The sequence below is a fragment of the Megalobrama amblycephala genome, linkage group LG9, assembly GCF_018812025.1.
Source record: "Megalobrama amblycephala isolate DHTTF-2021 linkage group LG9, ASM1881202v1, whole genome shotgun sequence".
Lineage (NCBI taxonomy): Eukaryota > Metazoa > Chordata > Actinopteri > Cypriniformes > Xenocyprididae > Megalobrama > Megalobrama amblycephala.
Window position 1 is genome coordinate 26,153,663 of NC_063052.1, and position 17,227 is coordinate 26,170,889.

Genomic DNA, 17,227 nt, shown 5'->3' on the forward strand with positions numbered 1-17,227 from the left:
TAAATACGTTTTACATTTTATTTTATTTTGAAATTTAAGGTTCTATTTTCTCTCTCCACATGTTCAGTTATAATCCACAGAAGAAGACCGCCTGCTCTAGCTGGTTCTGGACCTTTCTTTTCAAATATCACTGTGAGCAAAAAAGCAAATGTATCACAAGTCAGCTATGAGATCACTGCGACACCTTACAACTGTGGCTTTGGTGTCCCACTGTTTGAAATAGGCTTTCTGAAGGTAAGTCAAAGTTAAAATGGAACTCATTCTACAATGAGTCTTGAAGTGCTGGAACTTAATAAATTTCTCTGATGTAACAGGTGACAACAGAATATTTGCTTGTCATAAGATCTGTCTTTGACACATGAGTTTGCTATATCTCTGAATTGTTTTCTGCAGATTGTGTGTACATAATTGCATAGTTAAAGGGGTAGTTCACCCAAAAATTTAAATTCTGTCATCAATTACTTGCTTATCTTCAGAACACAAAAGAAGATATTGTATGAGAATTTACAGTTAAAGACCCAATGACCAAAATTTCCACACATGGACTGATAGGTAGAAGCACATCTTCATTGATTATCTGGATGACACCAGGACCCTGGTTTTAGGTACAAAGTGACCCACCAAGGTCATGTATCAGCATTTCTAGGCTCCAGTTTTTCTAAAAGATGGTCATTTCATCTCCCCTGGATGCCAGTTGTTCACAAAGTCAGGACCTGTAACTGAATAGCTCTAACTCTAAACATAATACTTCCCCAAAACTTATTGATAACATGTTCTTTCTCAAAGTAAGAGGTACAGACACTCTAGTGATTGAAGATGAAAAGTAAATGCTTTAACATATAATTCTATAAGTAAAATCCCCACAAGCTTGAAGAAGTCATGTAATATGTGAAAGGATAAATATTATTAACACCTTGATTATAAATAGCTCATTACAATTCACTCAAAGGATATGCATTGAAGCAGCAGTGGATTCCAGAATCTTCCCCTTCAATATTTTACTGAAATCTGAGGGATTTCTGTCCTTCCACTGAAAATCAATTCACCCAAAATTTAAATGCTTCAAAATATTCAAAAAGAGACCGTAAAACTAATCGATATGAATCAAGTGGTTTATTCCAAGTCTTTTGAAGAGACGCAATTGCTTTATTTGACGAAAAGGTTTAATTTAGGCTTTTAGTCACAGAAATCTCTCAGATTTTATTAAAATATCTTCATTTATGTTCCAAAAATGAACACAAGTCTTATGGGTTTGGAACAACATGAGGGTGAGTAATTAATGACAGAATTTTAATTTTAGGTGAATTATCCCTTTTTAGTGATCCATGCAAGCTTTCCATATATTCTCAATCTTCAGACTTAATTTTTGTCCAACAGAAGATGCCAAACAGAACAGGTGACCTACTGATTCAAAGCCAAGGGAATGCCACTGTCACCATTATGCGCCCTCAGAAAGCCAGCCCCCCTCTTACAGGAACCTTTGACGTTGAGTTCTTAGCCCGGCGTGTTGAAGGTAAGCATGTTGGCTGTTACTTTGTTGTATAGCTGCTGGAAGTGACTGAATTATTTTGTAAATGGATTTTCCTGTTGTTGCACAGCAGATCCTTGGTGTCGGACACTGTTGATCATGTTTCAGTCCCAAAACTAATTTATTAGAATAGCAAAATTGACTTCTTTCTACATAAACCACAAAATTCCAAGTGGTTAGAGAGGAAAAATAATTTATGTGACCGTAATTCTGTTCTCTTCGATGAACGTGATGTGGTTAATATGTTCAACACTATAAAGCTACAAAGCCCTGGTCCTGACATTATAAGTAGTCATGTGCTTAATTTTGCGCAGAACAGCTGGGCCCTGTTTTTTTTTATTATGTATATTTTTTTATTAAAAAAAGAGCTCATCACAAAAACAGGGGATCTGCTTGACCCCTTACAGTTTGCATACAGGGCTAGATAAGGGGTAGAAGATACTGCTACTCTGCTAAACCTTGATATTGAAACATTTGCAAGGTAGTAAAACACATGCCTGAATTTTATTTGTGGATTTTTCATTTGCTTTTAAAGGGCACCTAGTATACCTACATGTAGTATATTGATGTAATATAAGTCTCTGGTGTCCCCCAGAATGTGTCAGTTTCAGCTGAAAATACCAAACAGATCACTTATTATAGCTTGTAAAATTCGCCCCTATTTGGGTGTGAGAAAAAACAGTTTTGTTTGTGTCCCTTTAAATGCAAATGAGCTGCTGCTCCCTGCCCCCTTTCCAGAAGAGAGCTTTAACAGCTTGTGCTTTGGATAATCAATAACAAAAAAACTGGAGAATCTCACGCAGCCAAAATGTCAATTGTCAGTAACGGTGTTCAACCTTAGATTGTTTTAACCAGAGTTGGACACTGATGAAAAGACTCTGATTTCTTAACACAGAACACAGAGAGTAAGAGTGAATGGGTATTTGTCTGAGATGTCATCGTCCATTGGGTCTCCTCAGGGGTGTGTTCTCTTACCACTTCTTTACATTCTTTATATTGACAATTACCTTAGTCAGCATGCTAACAGGTATATTTTAAAATATGCCAATGATTCTATTCAAGTCAGGTTGTAATTTATATTGTTTGGTATTTTTTTGTTTTGTTTTCTATTTTTATGGTTGTGTGTCTGTGTGTGTTGCCGTAAAACTAATTGACCCCTGGAGGACATAAATAAAGTTGAAGTTATCTGGTTTTTCATATGGTATGTGCATTTTGTGTTCCCAGGCCTGGCGGTAGACATCAGCGCTGCGGACCTGCAATATGCCCTGCAGGGGATCCCAGAGCTCGGCCAGCTGCAGGTGCAGAGATCTGGAGACTGTAGAGGCTACAGCTGGAACATACAGTGGCTCACCATCCCTGGAAATCAGCCTCTTTTAAAGGTAATAAAGAGTTCAGAGTACTATTACAAAAAAATATGGTAGGGGAACCGCTCATGAGCAATGCTAATGGGAATTTAATAGGGCTGTCAAACGATTAATCGCGATTAATCGTATACAAAATAAAAGTTTGAGTTTGCCTAATACATGTGGGTGTACTGTGTGTAATTATTATGTATATATAAATACACACAAATTAATGTATATATTTAAGAGAAATATGTTATTTATGTACAAAATATTTTTATTTATATATAATATAAATTATATAAAAATATAAATAAATACATATACTTGTAAATATTTCTCAAATATATACATGAATGTGTTTGTATTTATATATACATAATAATTACACACAATACACCCACATATATTAGGCAAACTCAAACTTTTATTTTGTATGCGATTAATCGCGATTAATCGTTTGACAGCCCTAGAATTTAATAAAAAATGTTAGTAAAAAAAAATTCAAGTAACTTTTATTTATATTGTGCTTCATGCAATACAGCAGCTTTACAGTAATAAACAGAAAAATAATGATCAATGGTGTAAACAGAATAAAAAAAGACAATAGTGTCATTATTCAGCTGAAGTCAGTTCAGTGTTAATTCAGTTCAGTTCAATAATGTCGATGTTGCAAAATTCTTTTCCATCACATTTTTTTTAATGTATTTAAATAGAAAATGTACTTAAAATTGTAATAATATTTAACAATATTACTGATTTTACTGTATTTTTGGTCAAATACTGCAGCCTTGGTGAGCAATAAGAGGCTTTTTTCAAAAACATAAAAAATCTTACAGACCCAAAATTTTTAATGCGGTAATGCATTTCTTCATTGACTCAAACTTTTCCTTCCATACCTGGCTGAATTAACATTTTTTTGATAATGTTAACCAGATCAATGCTTCCAATGTGGTCGGCGTGAACCCTTCATTGACATCACGCAAGATCGAGCAAGGAGGCCTCTTCAAACAGAGGATTATGGGAGACTTTCTGCGCGTGCCTACAAATAAACCACAGGTGCATTTCTTACTTGCTGCTTTTACTGCAGTAATTATGTTTGTCCAACATACATCGGTCATATAAATGCAGCTTGTTTTCAAAGGCTCTTCCTCATGTTACCTGATGCCATGTAGTGTGCAGATTTCAATTGTGCTACATAGTGGGTCAGTTGAAGGTCCTGTCCGGTTATGTTACTCTGTTTGAATATCCTCTGTTCTAGTGATTTTGTATGTTGAGAGGATTATGGCTGAACTAAAGACAGACAGGTTTATTTGTATTATTACAAAAGGACAGGTGTGTATTCCGTAGTTTGAATGTGCATCATCCTATTAATTTTATTCTAGAAGTTCTCAAGAATCCATAAAATACAAGTTCACTGGTTAAAAAGTGTAAAGATTAAGAGTGATTCATATTATATTAATTTAAATGTATTATATAATGTATTATGTAAATGTACTGTATTATATTTTTTATTTTATTTTCTATTTTAATACTGTGTTGGGTCTCCTCTGAATGTCAATGTAAACTTAAGTCCAGTGTAATATCTGGGTCCTGAAGCAAAACCAGTTGAGAAACATTGGTTTAGGATGTTTAATGACAGAAATGTATATTTCTGTGCTTATCTTTAAGGTGGAAGTTTTCATCAATGGTATCCCATCATGGTGCTCAGGGGACTGTGGTTTCACCTGGAGTGAATCAAAGACCCCATCAGTGACCGGGATCTCGCCTACAGAAGGTAGAGTAAATGATCAAGTCTCACATTAAAGCTGTCATCTCCATTCATAGTGGTTTTATTACTGATATAACTTGTCATTCAGGATCCAGTGGTCTGGGAACAGTTCTTACCATAACTGGATCTGGTTTTGATGATGGAAACATCACTGTAAAGACTGGAGATGTGGAATGCTCTGTTCTACAGGTTACCAGTAAGTCAAAACCTAGAAAAACCTGTCTTTGCACGCAGAAACCCAAAGCGTGCACACAGAGAGTTGCATTTCAGACAGCATGTGAACACAGGATTAAGGTCTCTTTCGCATCTATTTGCGCTTGAATCATGGATACATACACAAAAAATTGTCAAAATACTCGTCTCGGCAAGTGTAAGCATAGTCGGTTATGTCAGTGTTGGTGGTACCGCATTACTAGCAACGTAATCAGACTTTTTTCAAGTAACAAGTAAAGCAACACATTACTTTTAAATTTGCAATAAAATATGTTACTTTTTCAAATATATAATGCAAGTTACTTTGTTTTCCCATTTATTGACTGACACCTCTTCTGTTTCCATGTTGAGAGAAATCGAGAGTAAGTGCAGAAGCATTATGTGTGCTGTGTAAACATGATGCTTATTGTAGTTCTAGACTAAATGTGAGCATGCATTTACTCATCTCACTTGTACAAAAACTGATTCAGTATTCCTCAAAATGAATTAAAACAGTGAAATGCAAACTCATTAAATATGTTTTTAATACATGCATTCAGGGCTTGACATTAACTTTTTTGCTCACCAGCCAATGTGGCTAGTGGTTTTCCAAAGTTACTAGCCACTCAGCATTTTCACTGGCCACAATTTTGCTTTTGAGAAATTACATTTTATATGATTAAAGTTGACTTTGGCATGCTTAAATTACTTGATTTTGAGTAATTTACTTGATTTACAACTTTTAAAACCCTTTCAAACTTACAAATGCAGATTGACCACCCAAATCAATACTATACATTATATATATCAGGTATGTACAGTTAATTTTGTTAGGCTATATAAAAAGAACAAAGAAGCAAATTACAAATAGTAATTTAATATATATATAAATTTAGATACATATGTTTATTTAGCATACATGTATACATTTATTTAACATTTTTTGATGTTTGATTAACATTAATGACAGAGGGGTATTTATTTGGGGGCTGCTACATTTATGACACATTAGTTTTTACACCTCTTTTTTTAAGCCATGATGTTTCACGCGAGATTAACATGACATAATGACGCAAGGAGAACTGATCGTGCGCGACAGAGAGGGCGCGCACGCGAGCGCTTCTGTTGTGTCATTCAGCGCGATTCCGCCTATCCCGTCTTCACTAACCGCAAGTTAATCGATAAAGAATTGTGACTGAATTGTAATTTTGTGATACGACGAGCTTGGCTACTTTTCATTAGGCTGTAGGCTGAAATTATATTCAACCCGCCAAAGTGGCTAGTGGGGGTGGCTGTCTTACCCGCCACAGCTGAAATCTACCCGCATTTGGCGGGTTGGCGGGTGTTAATGTCAAGCCCTGCATGCATTACTTAAATATGTTAAATAACACAAATATAGGCTACTTTATCTATTTAATCTGACTTTATTAACCAATGTCTTTGTTGCTGACCTTCAATGATTTAATGCAATAAGCAAAAATTACTTAGATAAACATCACATTTGTGTGTTACTTTTTTTATTGCTGAAGTAAGAGTGTTGAACTCTCTTCTCCTGTGTCCTATTCTTCTGTAATCCAGAAGCAGGTGAAAGCTTGAACTGCACCTTCTACTGTACAGGCATGAATGTGTATTTCCTTCAGTCGGTGGCTTATTTAATTCACTTTTGTTGTGAAAGGGGCTTTACATTTGCCAAACATATAACTTTTATATAACTTTTTTTTAACTCTAGTTAAAAAACAAGCAAGAAATCCCTGCCCAGGTGAGAAAAAGTAACACAAAAGGAACATAACATATTACTTTTCATAAAAAGGTACTATGTAAGTTATTTTTTTAGGGAGTAACACATTATTGTAAGACATTACTTTTAAAAGAAACTTTCCCCAACACTGGTCTTAAGTGAGTGTAAACAGTTAAGAAAGAAAACAGATGTGTATCATTATATTGTATCCGTGCAGGTCTTAAGAAGGTTTTACACGCTTCCAAGCTTTAAAAAGAATGACACCATAAAAGTGGTTCACACGACTTGTGCACTATATTCCAAGTCTTCAGAAGTCATACTATAGCTTTGCATGAGAAAAAGAAAAAACATTATTTACTTTGTTTATTTACAAAAGCTGAGGTGAGTAAATGATGACAGAAGTTTAATTTTTAGTGAACTTCATTATACACTATTTAAGCAATCTGATCAAATTATTTATTTGTGTTTTAGATACCTCTATAACCTGCCAGGTCGGTCCTGCAAGTGCAGGTGTACATCCAGTCTCTCTGAGTTTCTCTGTACTGGGAAATGCCAGATACCAGAATAACAACAGCTTTAACTTCACACACCTGTTAGGAGTGACCTCCATAAACCCCGTAACAGGAAGTGTGGCAGGTACATGTAGCATTACACTTCTCTACAAACAGTAGATTGTAACACACACACCCACACACACATGCACAGACACACACACACTTGTATATGTGGTTTATGGGGACTCTCCATAGACGTAATGGTTTTTATACTGTACAAACTGTATATTCTATCCCCCTACACTACCCCTACCCCTTTTGAATAAAGAACACCGTTTAGTATGGTTTTTTTTAAGCCACAGGAAGTGTCCTCATAAATCATGTTTACGTTGTAATACCCATGTCATTATACACATTTGTGTCCTCATAAACCATGTATACAAGAACGAACACACACACACACACACACACACACACACACACACACACACACACACACACACACACACACACACACATTGTGTTATCCCAAAATATCTTACGACTGTTATTTACAATTAGCTACTAGCATGATCTTTTTCTGTATGGCTTCACAGGAGGGACGATTCTGACAGTTTCAGGCTATGGATTCAGTAATGATACTGCAGTCATCATTGGCACTCAGCCATGTAACATTATAGAAGTGGAACTTTTCCAGCTGAGATGCATAGTTCCAGCTGTAAGTGAAGAGCTTGATTTTCATGAAGATTAAAAAAAAAGGTCTTTAAGTTTTAAATCCTAAATGGGTTATAAACCTTAATAAAATCAATTATTTGAATAGAATATATCTTATTATTAATTTTCTTTTTATAATTTTATAATTATAATTATTTTTCTTATTATTAATTTTGTTTATATTAGTATTATTAACAGAACTCCTAAGGGCAAATTCACTAAACAAATTCACTTAAATTTGCATTCACATGGTCCACAACTTGTCACTCAGAACTGACTTGAAAGATGGGAAATTGTCACATCCAAACTATATTTAGTACATGTAATTTGCATCTTTCCTTTGGTGAATCCGGTAGTGAAACAACAGAGACAGAAATCCTAGGGAATTTGCTGTTCAATATTGAATCAATAAAACTTTTATACATGAATCTTGTGTATGACATCAATCAGGGGTCAGAAGGTGAACAGACAGTAACAGTGACCACGGCAGAGATGACAGCAATATCAAATGGCTCTTTCACATACAGCAACGCTCTGACGGCCTTAATCACATCTGTGAGCCCACAAACTACAACAGTATTTGGTAAGATATTAATATTTATGAATTTGGTAGACACTTTTACCCAATTCTGGGCAGATATGTTTAACAGTCCATGTATTCCCTGGGAATGACCGTAAAAACATTAAAGACGCTCGTCTCTTTTCATTAAACATTACATTAGACCCAGACCGTGACATTGACAAGTACCCTGAATTGCTTTAGATGTTCAAATATGTTTTTCAATACCTATTCATCTTGTCAAAATTGGTGCACTATAGTCTCATTCTATGTTTGCAAACAGTCAACAACTGATTGTATTCAAATCTGAGATTTAGAGCTGTAATCCGATACTCTGCGTGTTGAATACATTCTATTCTTAGAGTTCACTTGCCTTTATTCACAAGAATGCAGAGTACTAAATAAGGAAGGCCCAGCTTTCAGTTCATTTCATACAAAGATTTAATCCCTTCAACATACAAGTCAAATCCAGTCTGATTAGGCATTGCCATTATGCCATAATGATGTGTACGTGCTAGTCTAAAATTAACTACCAATACAAGTTTACTGGCCATAAAGCTGTTATGAAAGTGTATAATAATATAATATATATATATATATGAAAATATGAAAAAATATGAAAACAAAAAATGAAAATTATTCATTTATTCTAATAGTTTCATGAATGCGTTATGCCATATACATTTTGAGCATATGGGTTCACATATATATGCTTCTCCTGATGGTAAATTTTCGATGGAAGTCGAAAGAAGACACACGTCACATGTTTTGTTTAGCAACCATTTACATATATTTGATTTGAGTAGGCACATCTCTTAGATCAGCGAGGACCAGGCTGGTAGTTTTACAATGCAATATATAACTTGTCTTATGTTCCTTTTTTTAAATTTTACCACCAAAACCAATTTTTACTCACATTTGACACTTTGCGAGTGGCCATTTCAGACCATTTCTGTAAGAAGAAACGTGTTGTGATTTTTATCTTTATTCCAAATATCCTGTAGTCACGGCTACCCTTTGAACTGCTAATAGCATTAGTAAGGTACAATTTCGAGATGTACGTGACAGAAACTGTCAACAAAATTAACCCTTAAAAGAGTCCAACCTACAATTACTGAATTCCTCTGCTTCTGTATTCAAATAATTCTTCTAGTTAGCTTCTATTCTTAGAGAGACATAATGAAGATGAAAGTCACGGAATACAAACAAACAGGTAGAATCACATTCAAGTGTCAAGTGTCTCTTTCCATCCCATTGTTCTGATCTGCATTTTCATCTCGGTTTCAGCTGTAAACCCCCATATGGCCTCCAGACAAACTTCAACTAAAAGTTTTGTTCTTTTGTGCATGCTAGATAATTCCACTAGCTTTATCTGATGTAACATGATGCAGTGGTGAAGGACATTCAACACTGTGACGTTTCTTAGAATGAAAAAAAAACAACACTGAAATCACACTCACAGCAATTTTGTAACTTCCTCATTGTCCTCACCCTTTGCAATCTTACAAGAACAGCCAATAATTTTACCCTGTTTTCACTTATCTTTTTTGATAAAGGTCACAGGATTCTCACCATCTTGGGCACAAATTTTGAGGCGCAGACTAATGGCAGCTCTGTTTTGATTGGTGAAGCTGAGTGTGAATTGCTGCAGTGGACCAATGAAAGCATCACCTGCCTGATACCCACTCTTCCCCCAGCTATGTACAATGTCCGTGTGAGAGTCGGAAACCAGGGTTACCCCTTGACCAGGTCTTACATCACTTACTACATGTATACTCAATAAATATCATGCTACAACAGTAGGATGGAATATTGTGCATCAACAGGAATTATGCATTTACAATGACATTTAATCAAAAGTGAAGCTTTTTAGAGTGATTAAATAGTTGTTTTATTTGTGTGCAGTGCTGGCGTTAATACCACCATAGCGTATGTTCTAGAGGTCACAAGTTTTTCTCCATCTCTGGGGTCCTTGTATGGTGGAACCACCATCACTATCACCGGCTCCGGGTTCAGCCCTGTCGCAGAAGACGATAATGTCACTCTAGGTAAGACAAGACTACAACAGAAAAAAATACATATCAATATTCTTTAAAATATCCCCCATGCTTAAAACTACCGTGAAATACTTTGATTTACTCTTTGATCTTTAACAGTGTGTTACTGAAATAGTTTCCAGATCATTTAGTACTAGTTGTGCGTTTCATACAGGGGACACACAATGCCGAGTGACAGCCGCTTCAGATCATCAACTTGAGTGTGTGACCCAGTCTAGAGATAAAACACACACCGTGACGAACCAAGGTTTCCACCCCGGTAATATCTCTTTACTTTTATCTCTTTTTCTGTCACGCACACAAAACCTGAATACATCAGAGACAGTGAAACAATGGCTGTCAGCACATTGACATTGACGATGTAATGAAATCATAACACTTTAAAATAAGTTCACATATGTTAACATTAGTTCATGTTATTTCACACATTGTTAACTAATGTTAACAGATACAACTTTTGATTTTAAAAGAGCATTAGTACAGTCTTGAAATAAACATTAATAAATGCTGTAGTATTGTTTATTGTTCATGTTAATGTACAGTATTTAAATAATGCTAACAAATGAGAACTTATTGTAAAGTGTTACTGAAAAATAAATTATGGAAATTAATACGATTTTAAAACACAATGAAAAATGTTGAAGATTAAAATTTTAATGTAATGGAAAAGTGATAGAAATGAATAAAATCTAAAAAAAAAATAACAGGAATGAGATGAAAAATAAAATCTTAAAATAATGGAAATTTCATGGAAATAAATTGTTAAAAGGTCATGAAAAACTTGAACAAAGAAATGAACCAAAGCTTAAAAAGTAATGGAAAACAAATCATGAAGATTCATACAGTCCAAATATGTGTTCTAATTATCCTCAGTTGTAAAGTATTTCTTTAGAGAGAAATGACATTGTTTTTTTAGTTGCAAAATGGTATAAAATGATTTATCTAGTCTGGAAAATTTCCCTATATATCGTATTGTCATAAAATGTGCATTTTTGACTACATGTGTTTGTTTGTCTACTTGCATACAGTTAATTACATCATATGTGTTCAGTGTACGGTCAGGGTTACGCCTGGAGTCCCTCTGCGATAATAGCCTCAGTGGGGGATACAGTGGTTTGGCGCTGGGATGCACCAGCTTTTGTGCCCGGTCTGGGCTACAGGGTCTTCAGTGTGTCCAGTCCCAGCAGCACAGACTATGATGGCATTGCTTTCAGCAGTGGAGACACCCGAGCTGCCAAAGGTACAAATACTACAACAACAAATATCTGATAACCTATTAACACGGCTCATTCTAATTTACATTAAGCAGACAAACAATACTACGCACATTATTTGCGAGAACAAAATTTGCATGAAAACCATTTTGAAACCCAGTCCTTGCTTAAAATGGTACAATTTCTAGTCTTATTCTTATAAAGAGACCCTATGTAACTAGAGGAGTCAAAAACCACAAATCATGAATATTAATATGTAAATAATTAGATGGTTTTCATAAATATAAATATCTATACTTTTGAAAAATACATTATTCTACAAGATATCAAGTAACAGACAAGTAAATCTTTATTATTATTATTATTCATTTAAGTTTTATGTTTATTTATTTATCAGTCAAAGGTAGTTTTCCTGGACACAAATTAGTTGCTCAAAGGCACTGTATATTTACTTTGTATCTGTACAAATAAATTTGAATGGTATTTAATTAATAATTTGCAATTCTACATTGGAAGCATCAGCAGTCTGCTAGATACTATTTTGAATACAAAATTTCTTTTTAAGGTGTTTCTTACTTTTACTTTTAATGGCTGACAACTTGAAAGTTGACATTTTTGCAAAATGTACATTATTTCATTTAGTCACATACAGTGCAATATATTGACTCTGAAACAGTGAAGTGGCTTTTGATTGTCCATTGTGACATTACAGACTGGTCCTCAAGGAAATATAATTAATTTATAAAAGTAAGTAAAAAACAAACAAACAAAAAACCAAACAAACCCTGATCCAGAAAAGCATTTGATTTGTGAGAGTATCAGATTTTATGAAGAATAAAGTGAAGGTGTCTGCTTTGTAATTAGCTAATATCCAAAATAATTACACACTAGTCACTGTTAAAAAAAAAAAGCAAGAAGAAAAAAGTAAACAATGTACTGTACTGTTTTGTTAGACAATATGTTCAATGCTTTTTACTGTAGATGTCAAAGTTTGTATTCTGTAAATGAACTCTAGAGAACAATAAGAGCTAGAGGTGTGATGCCAGTTTGATTGAGGAACAAAATCTGATTTTACTGTTCTTGTTGTGTCTGTTTTATTATCAGGGTTTTTTGCTTATCGTTTCACATCTCCTGGAGTTTACTACTACAGCAGCGGTTACATTGACTCTGGCAACCAGAAGACGCTGCAGGGTGTGGTGACCGTTATGCCTCTGAAAGAGAGCACTGTTGGGCTTCAGGTGTTTGTGACAGGAATACAGGCCTCTATGAATATAGGTACAATGGCAACATATATTCATAAGTAATTTAGCAAATTTCAGCATAAACTATAGTTTTTGGGTAAGGAACAACAACAACAACATTTATTTAAAGCACATTTAAACACAATATAGATTGATCCAAAGTGCTGTACAAAGTACAAAGTAGATCTACACAAAAATAATTACAGGTTTCCAAACGCTAAAGAACAAAAATACGAGTAAATTTAAAAATGTCCAATGAAGGAGCAGACTTCACATGATAGGGGAGGCCATTCCAGCCACAGAAAAGGACTGATCACCGTTTGATTTATAGTGACGCCGAGGCACAGTTAAGAGAAAGTGAGTAGAAGATCTAAGTGCCCTAGCAGGACAGTGCACAAGATCACTTATATACCTTGGTGCATGGCCAGACAACGCCTTATATGCAAACATAAGGATTTTAAAGTCAACTCTAAATTTAATGGGAAGCCAGTGAAAGGATGTTCCAATAGGGGAGATGTGGTCCCCCTTTTTAAACCCAGTAAGAAGTCTTGTGGCCATATTTTGAACAACTTGCCATCGTGATAATGAAGACTGAGCGAGACCAGAATAAAGAGAGTTGCAAGAGGAATTTGTAAGTAAAATCATCCTAATTGTCATTTGTGTCCACTCAGTTTCAGGAAAAATGAACTCATCTGACTCTGACTGTGTGGCCACTTCAGACTGTTTTCAAGATCAGCTGGAATTTAATGACACCTCTGATGGTCACTACTTCAGTTTTACTTCCTGCGCCAGCCCCACTGTGTACCACATTACACCTGACCATGGCACCACACATGACATCATCACCATCAGTGGATCTGGCTTTAGCAACATTAACTGTGCAAACGAGGTGAGATTCAGTGGTCAGCTATATAATTAATGGTGTTTTAGGGAATTTTTGGAATGTCCCAAACACCCGAAAGATGTCAATGAAATACAATGCAAAAAAACAACAACAATAAAAAAACAATCATTGTCTTATTTTCTACTTAAAAACCTAAATTAATCATTTAAAATTAGATATCACAATACATAGAAAACAACAAAAAACAAATACACACATATACATTCATATAACGTCTCGGTTACATAGGTAACCCTTGTTCCCTGAAGGAGGGAACGGAGACATCTCGTCGGACCAATGAATTGGGATCTCACCCAATCTACTTTGAGTGTAACTAAAACATGCGATATGCGATAATTGCATCAGCTGCACTGTCCCACAGAGTGGGTATAAATGAGCAGCAAGTGCAAACGCATATCAGGTTTTCGCTGAGGAGCCAAGCCGAAGTTGTCGACCTGGCATCCCATCAGCATTACTGCAGCTGTGGGTACAGCAGGGAATGAGCGTTACATACGTAACTGAGACGTTCCCTTTCAGTTGGTCACTCTCGTCAGACCGACGAGTTGGGATGCATACCAAAGCGCCACTGGTGCTGCCACCTTCCAGTGCCCTGCGTAAGACAGGTAGAGTAAGCTTGCAGCCTGAGCGGGCAGGGCACGCCAAGGCAATGGCATCCACTATCCAGTGGGTCATCCTCTGCTTGGAGACAGCCTTTCCCTTCTGCTGGCCTCCATAACAGACTAAGAGCTAGTCTGAGGTTCTAAAGCTTTGCATCCGGTCCACATACATTCGTAATGCATGGACGGGACAGAGCAGGGCTGGGTCTGCCTCCTTCGGGCAGGTTCACTACCTGGTATTTGAAAGGAATGGTAGGAACCTTGGCCACATAACCAGGCCGGGGTCTCAGTACCACATGAGAGTCGCCCAGCCCAAACTCTAGGCACGATTCTTCAACCGAAAATGCCTGCAGGCAGAGGCCAATGGAACCAGAAGCAAAGTCTTCATGGTTAGAATCTTTAGATCAAATGATTACAAAGGCTCAAATGGGACAATCTGAAGTACTCTGGAGCACCAGAGTAAGGTCCCAAGAGGGGTATGGAGGGAGGTCGAGGAGGATTTAACCGTCTCACCCCCCTAAGGAACCTGACGACCAGGTCGTGCTTTCCAACCGACTTGCATCCAATGGGGTCGTGATTAGCAGAAATTGCAGCAGCATAAACTTTGAGGGTGTAGGGAGACAGCCTTCACTCCAACCCATGCTACAGGAAGGAAAGCACAACCCTTATTGAACACTTTCGGGGGTCTTCTCAGCGAGAAGAACACCACTCGACGAATAGATTCCACTTGGAGCATAAACTTGTCTCGTAGATGGTGCTAGGTGCTCACCTAGAACCTCCACGTCCTGTTCAGTTTCCAGAGGTCTGGGTGCGGGTGCCACAGGGTGCCCCATCTCTGAGAAAGCAGATTCCTTAGAGGAATCGGCCAAGGAGGGGCTGTCGTGAGGAGCATCAGTTCTGCTCCTCGCCCTCCCTGACCTTGCACAGTGTCTGTGCGAGTAGGCTCACTGGGGGAAACGCATATTTGTGTAAGCCCCAGGGCCAGATGTATGCCAGTGCATCCGTGCCGAGTGTTCCCCCGGTCAGGGAAAAAAACAACTGGCAGTGGGTGGTTTCTGGAGAGGCATACAGATCTACCTGTGCAACTCTGAAATGATGCCAAATCAGCTGAACCACCTGGGGATGGAGTCTCCATTCTCCTGGGAGCGCAGCTCGTGATGGCTCATCTGCCACATGGTTGAGCGTGCCAGAAATGTGAATGGCACGAAGCAACCTCAGATGCTTCTGACTTCAGAGAAGGAGATGGAGGGCGAGTTGCGACATGTGAAGGGAGCGTAGACCACCCTGATGTTTGATGTACACAGACCAGCACGTCTTTGCCCTGTAGGCACTTTTTTAGGTGGCTTAGAGCAAGACGTACTGCTAGCAACTTGAAGCAATTGATATGCCAATGCAGATGGGGTCCCGTCCAAACCCCTGAGACTGCATGCCTGTTGTATGTGGCACCCCAGCTGGTGGCAGAGGCATCCGTGAATACCACAGCATGCCTGGTCACTTGCTCCAGGGGTACTCCCACCCACAGAAACAAAGGATCCGACCACGGGCTGAAGGTTTGGCGACAAGCCAGTGTGATTTCCACCCGGTGAGTACCGTGTTGCCACACCCATCTTGGGACTCAGCCGTGAAGCCAGTGCTGAAACGGTCTCAAAACAAGCAAAACGAGTGGTGTTACTGCCACTGCAGAATGCTACAGAAGTTAGTGCCACTCTTTAAGTAGACAAAAACTCAGGACGAATGAAGGCTCGGCTCTGAAGCGAAAAGCTGATATGCGCTTGCACCTGCTTCTCATTTATAGATTATAGATTGGTCTCTAGCGAGATCGAAATTCATAGTTCCGGACAAGGCGACAAGAGTGACTGACTGAAGTGGAACTTCAGATTTCAGAGTATATCAATTACTTAGGCCTAGAAATAAAAATGTATACAATTAATCTATTTATAACAGTAAGGGGAAAAACTAAGCAATATTTACTCAATCCTTAGCAAAAAAAAAAACAATCAAACCAAAAAACCTACCAACTTTACCCACTTTTTCAAAAAATATTTATTCTCCACGTAATCGAAATCCTAACGTCCCCCCTGTGGTGAAAATCAAGTTTTTAATGTTGTTAATATATCTATCTGGTGTTTTTAACATGCTTTAAGACAAACCATGTGCAAATTCATAAGTCAGCACCATTACTGAGTATTTTCTCTTTAAAACTTTGAGTAAACCAAAGACCTTGCTGGTGTTTCTGACATTACAAACTACCTTTACCTTTAATTACCGTTATGTGTCCAATGTTGTAAAAAGCGATATCATTGTGCAGCGTTTACCTCACTAAGTTGAGTGGATCTTGTCTGAGCTCGTGTGAGTGAGTGGAGGTGGGGCTAATTATCATATTCATAGATCCATGTATATTAAATTAGTAAAGTTAAATTCAAGCTATTTTAAGGCATTAAGAATTTTTTTCCACAGGAACAAACGTTTAAGTATGTAATTTTGGTGATCAAAGATGAGTTTTAAGGGATACAATTATTAACTGTGGACTTTAACATTTTTTTCTAACAAATAATATTGATTCAGATATGCTTTAAATTAAAATATTAAAATTATATTGTATATCTTTTGATATATACTGTATATCTTTCTAACTAAAATAATATTTTAATTTTAGTTTTACTTTAATAAAGTTTTTGAGTGTGATCACCCCATATTATCATATATGAATTCAATATTTATTTAAATAGGCTTGTTTGCAGAGAATGTATCTTTAATAAGACTATCTCTCTCTCTTTTTCTCTTTTTTTTATACTTATTTTTAGTTAAAACAAGTGGAAAAATCTGCTAGACAAAATACTTATATAAAACACTTTTATTCAAAATACAATATTTGA

At 36.8% G+C, this 17,227-nt stretch overlaps 1 protein-coding gene across 2 annotated transcripts in view; it reads left to right on the forward strand.

Moving 5' to 3' along the window:
- pkhd1l1.1 (PKHD1 like 1, tandem duplicate 1) overlaps positions 1-17,227 on the forward strand; it is a 74,750-nt gene that overhangs the window by 12,878 nt on the left and 44,645 nt on the right. For both annotated transcript variants that reach the window (XM_048202418.1, XM_048202419.1), the window contains 15 exons: positions 68-234; positions 1,378-1,513; positions 2,753-2,907; positions 3,808-3,930; positions 4,543-4,648; positions 4,731-4,838; positions 7,044-7,208; positions 7,663-7,784; positions 8,231-8,363; positions 9,896-10,088; positions 10,245-10,387; positions 10,551-10,655; positions 11,448-11,636; positions 12,715-12,885; positions 13,523-13,740. In XM_048202418.1, coding sequence (XP_048058375.1) covers positions 68-234; positions 1,378-1,513; positions 2,753-2,907; positions 3,808-3,930; positions 4,543-4,648; positions 4,731-4,838; positions 7,044-7,208; positions 7,663-7,784; positions 8,231-8,363; positions 9,896-10,088; positions 10,245-10,387; positions 10,551-10,655; positions 11,448-11,636; positions 12,715-12,885; positions 13,523-13,740 — 2,234 coding nt within the window. The remainder of the gene's footprint in view (positions 1-67; positions 235-1,377; positions 1,514-2,752; positions 2,908-3,807; positions 3,931-4,542; positions 4,649-4,730; positions 4,839-7,043; positions 7,209-7,662; positions 7,785-8,230; positions 8,364-9,895; positions 10,089-10,244; positions 10,388-10,550; positions 10,656-11,447; positions 11,637-12,714; positions 12,886-13,522; positions 13,741-17,227) is intronic.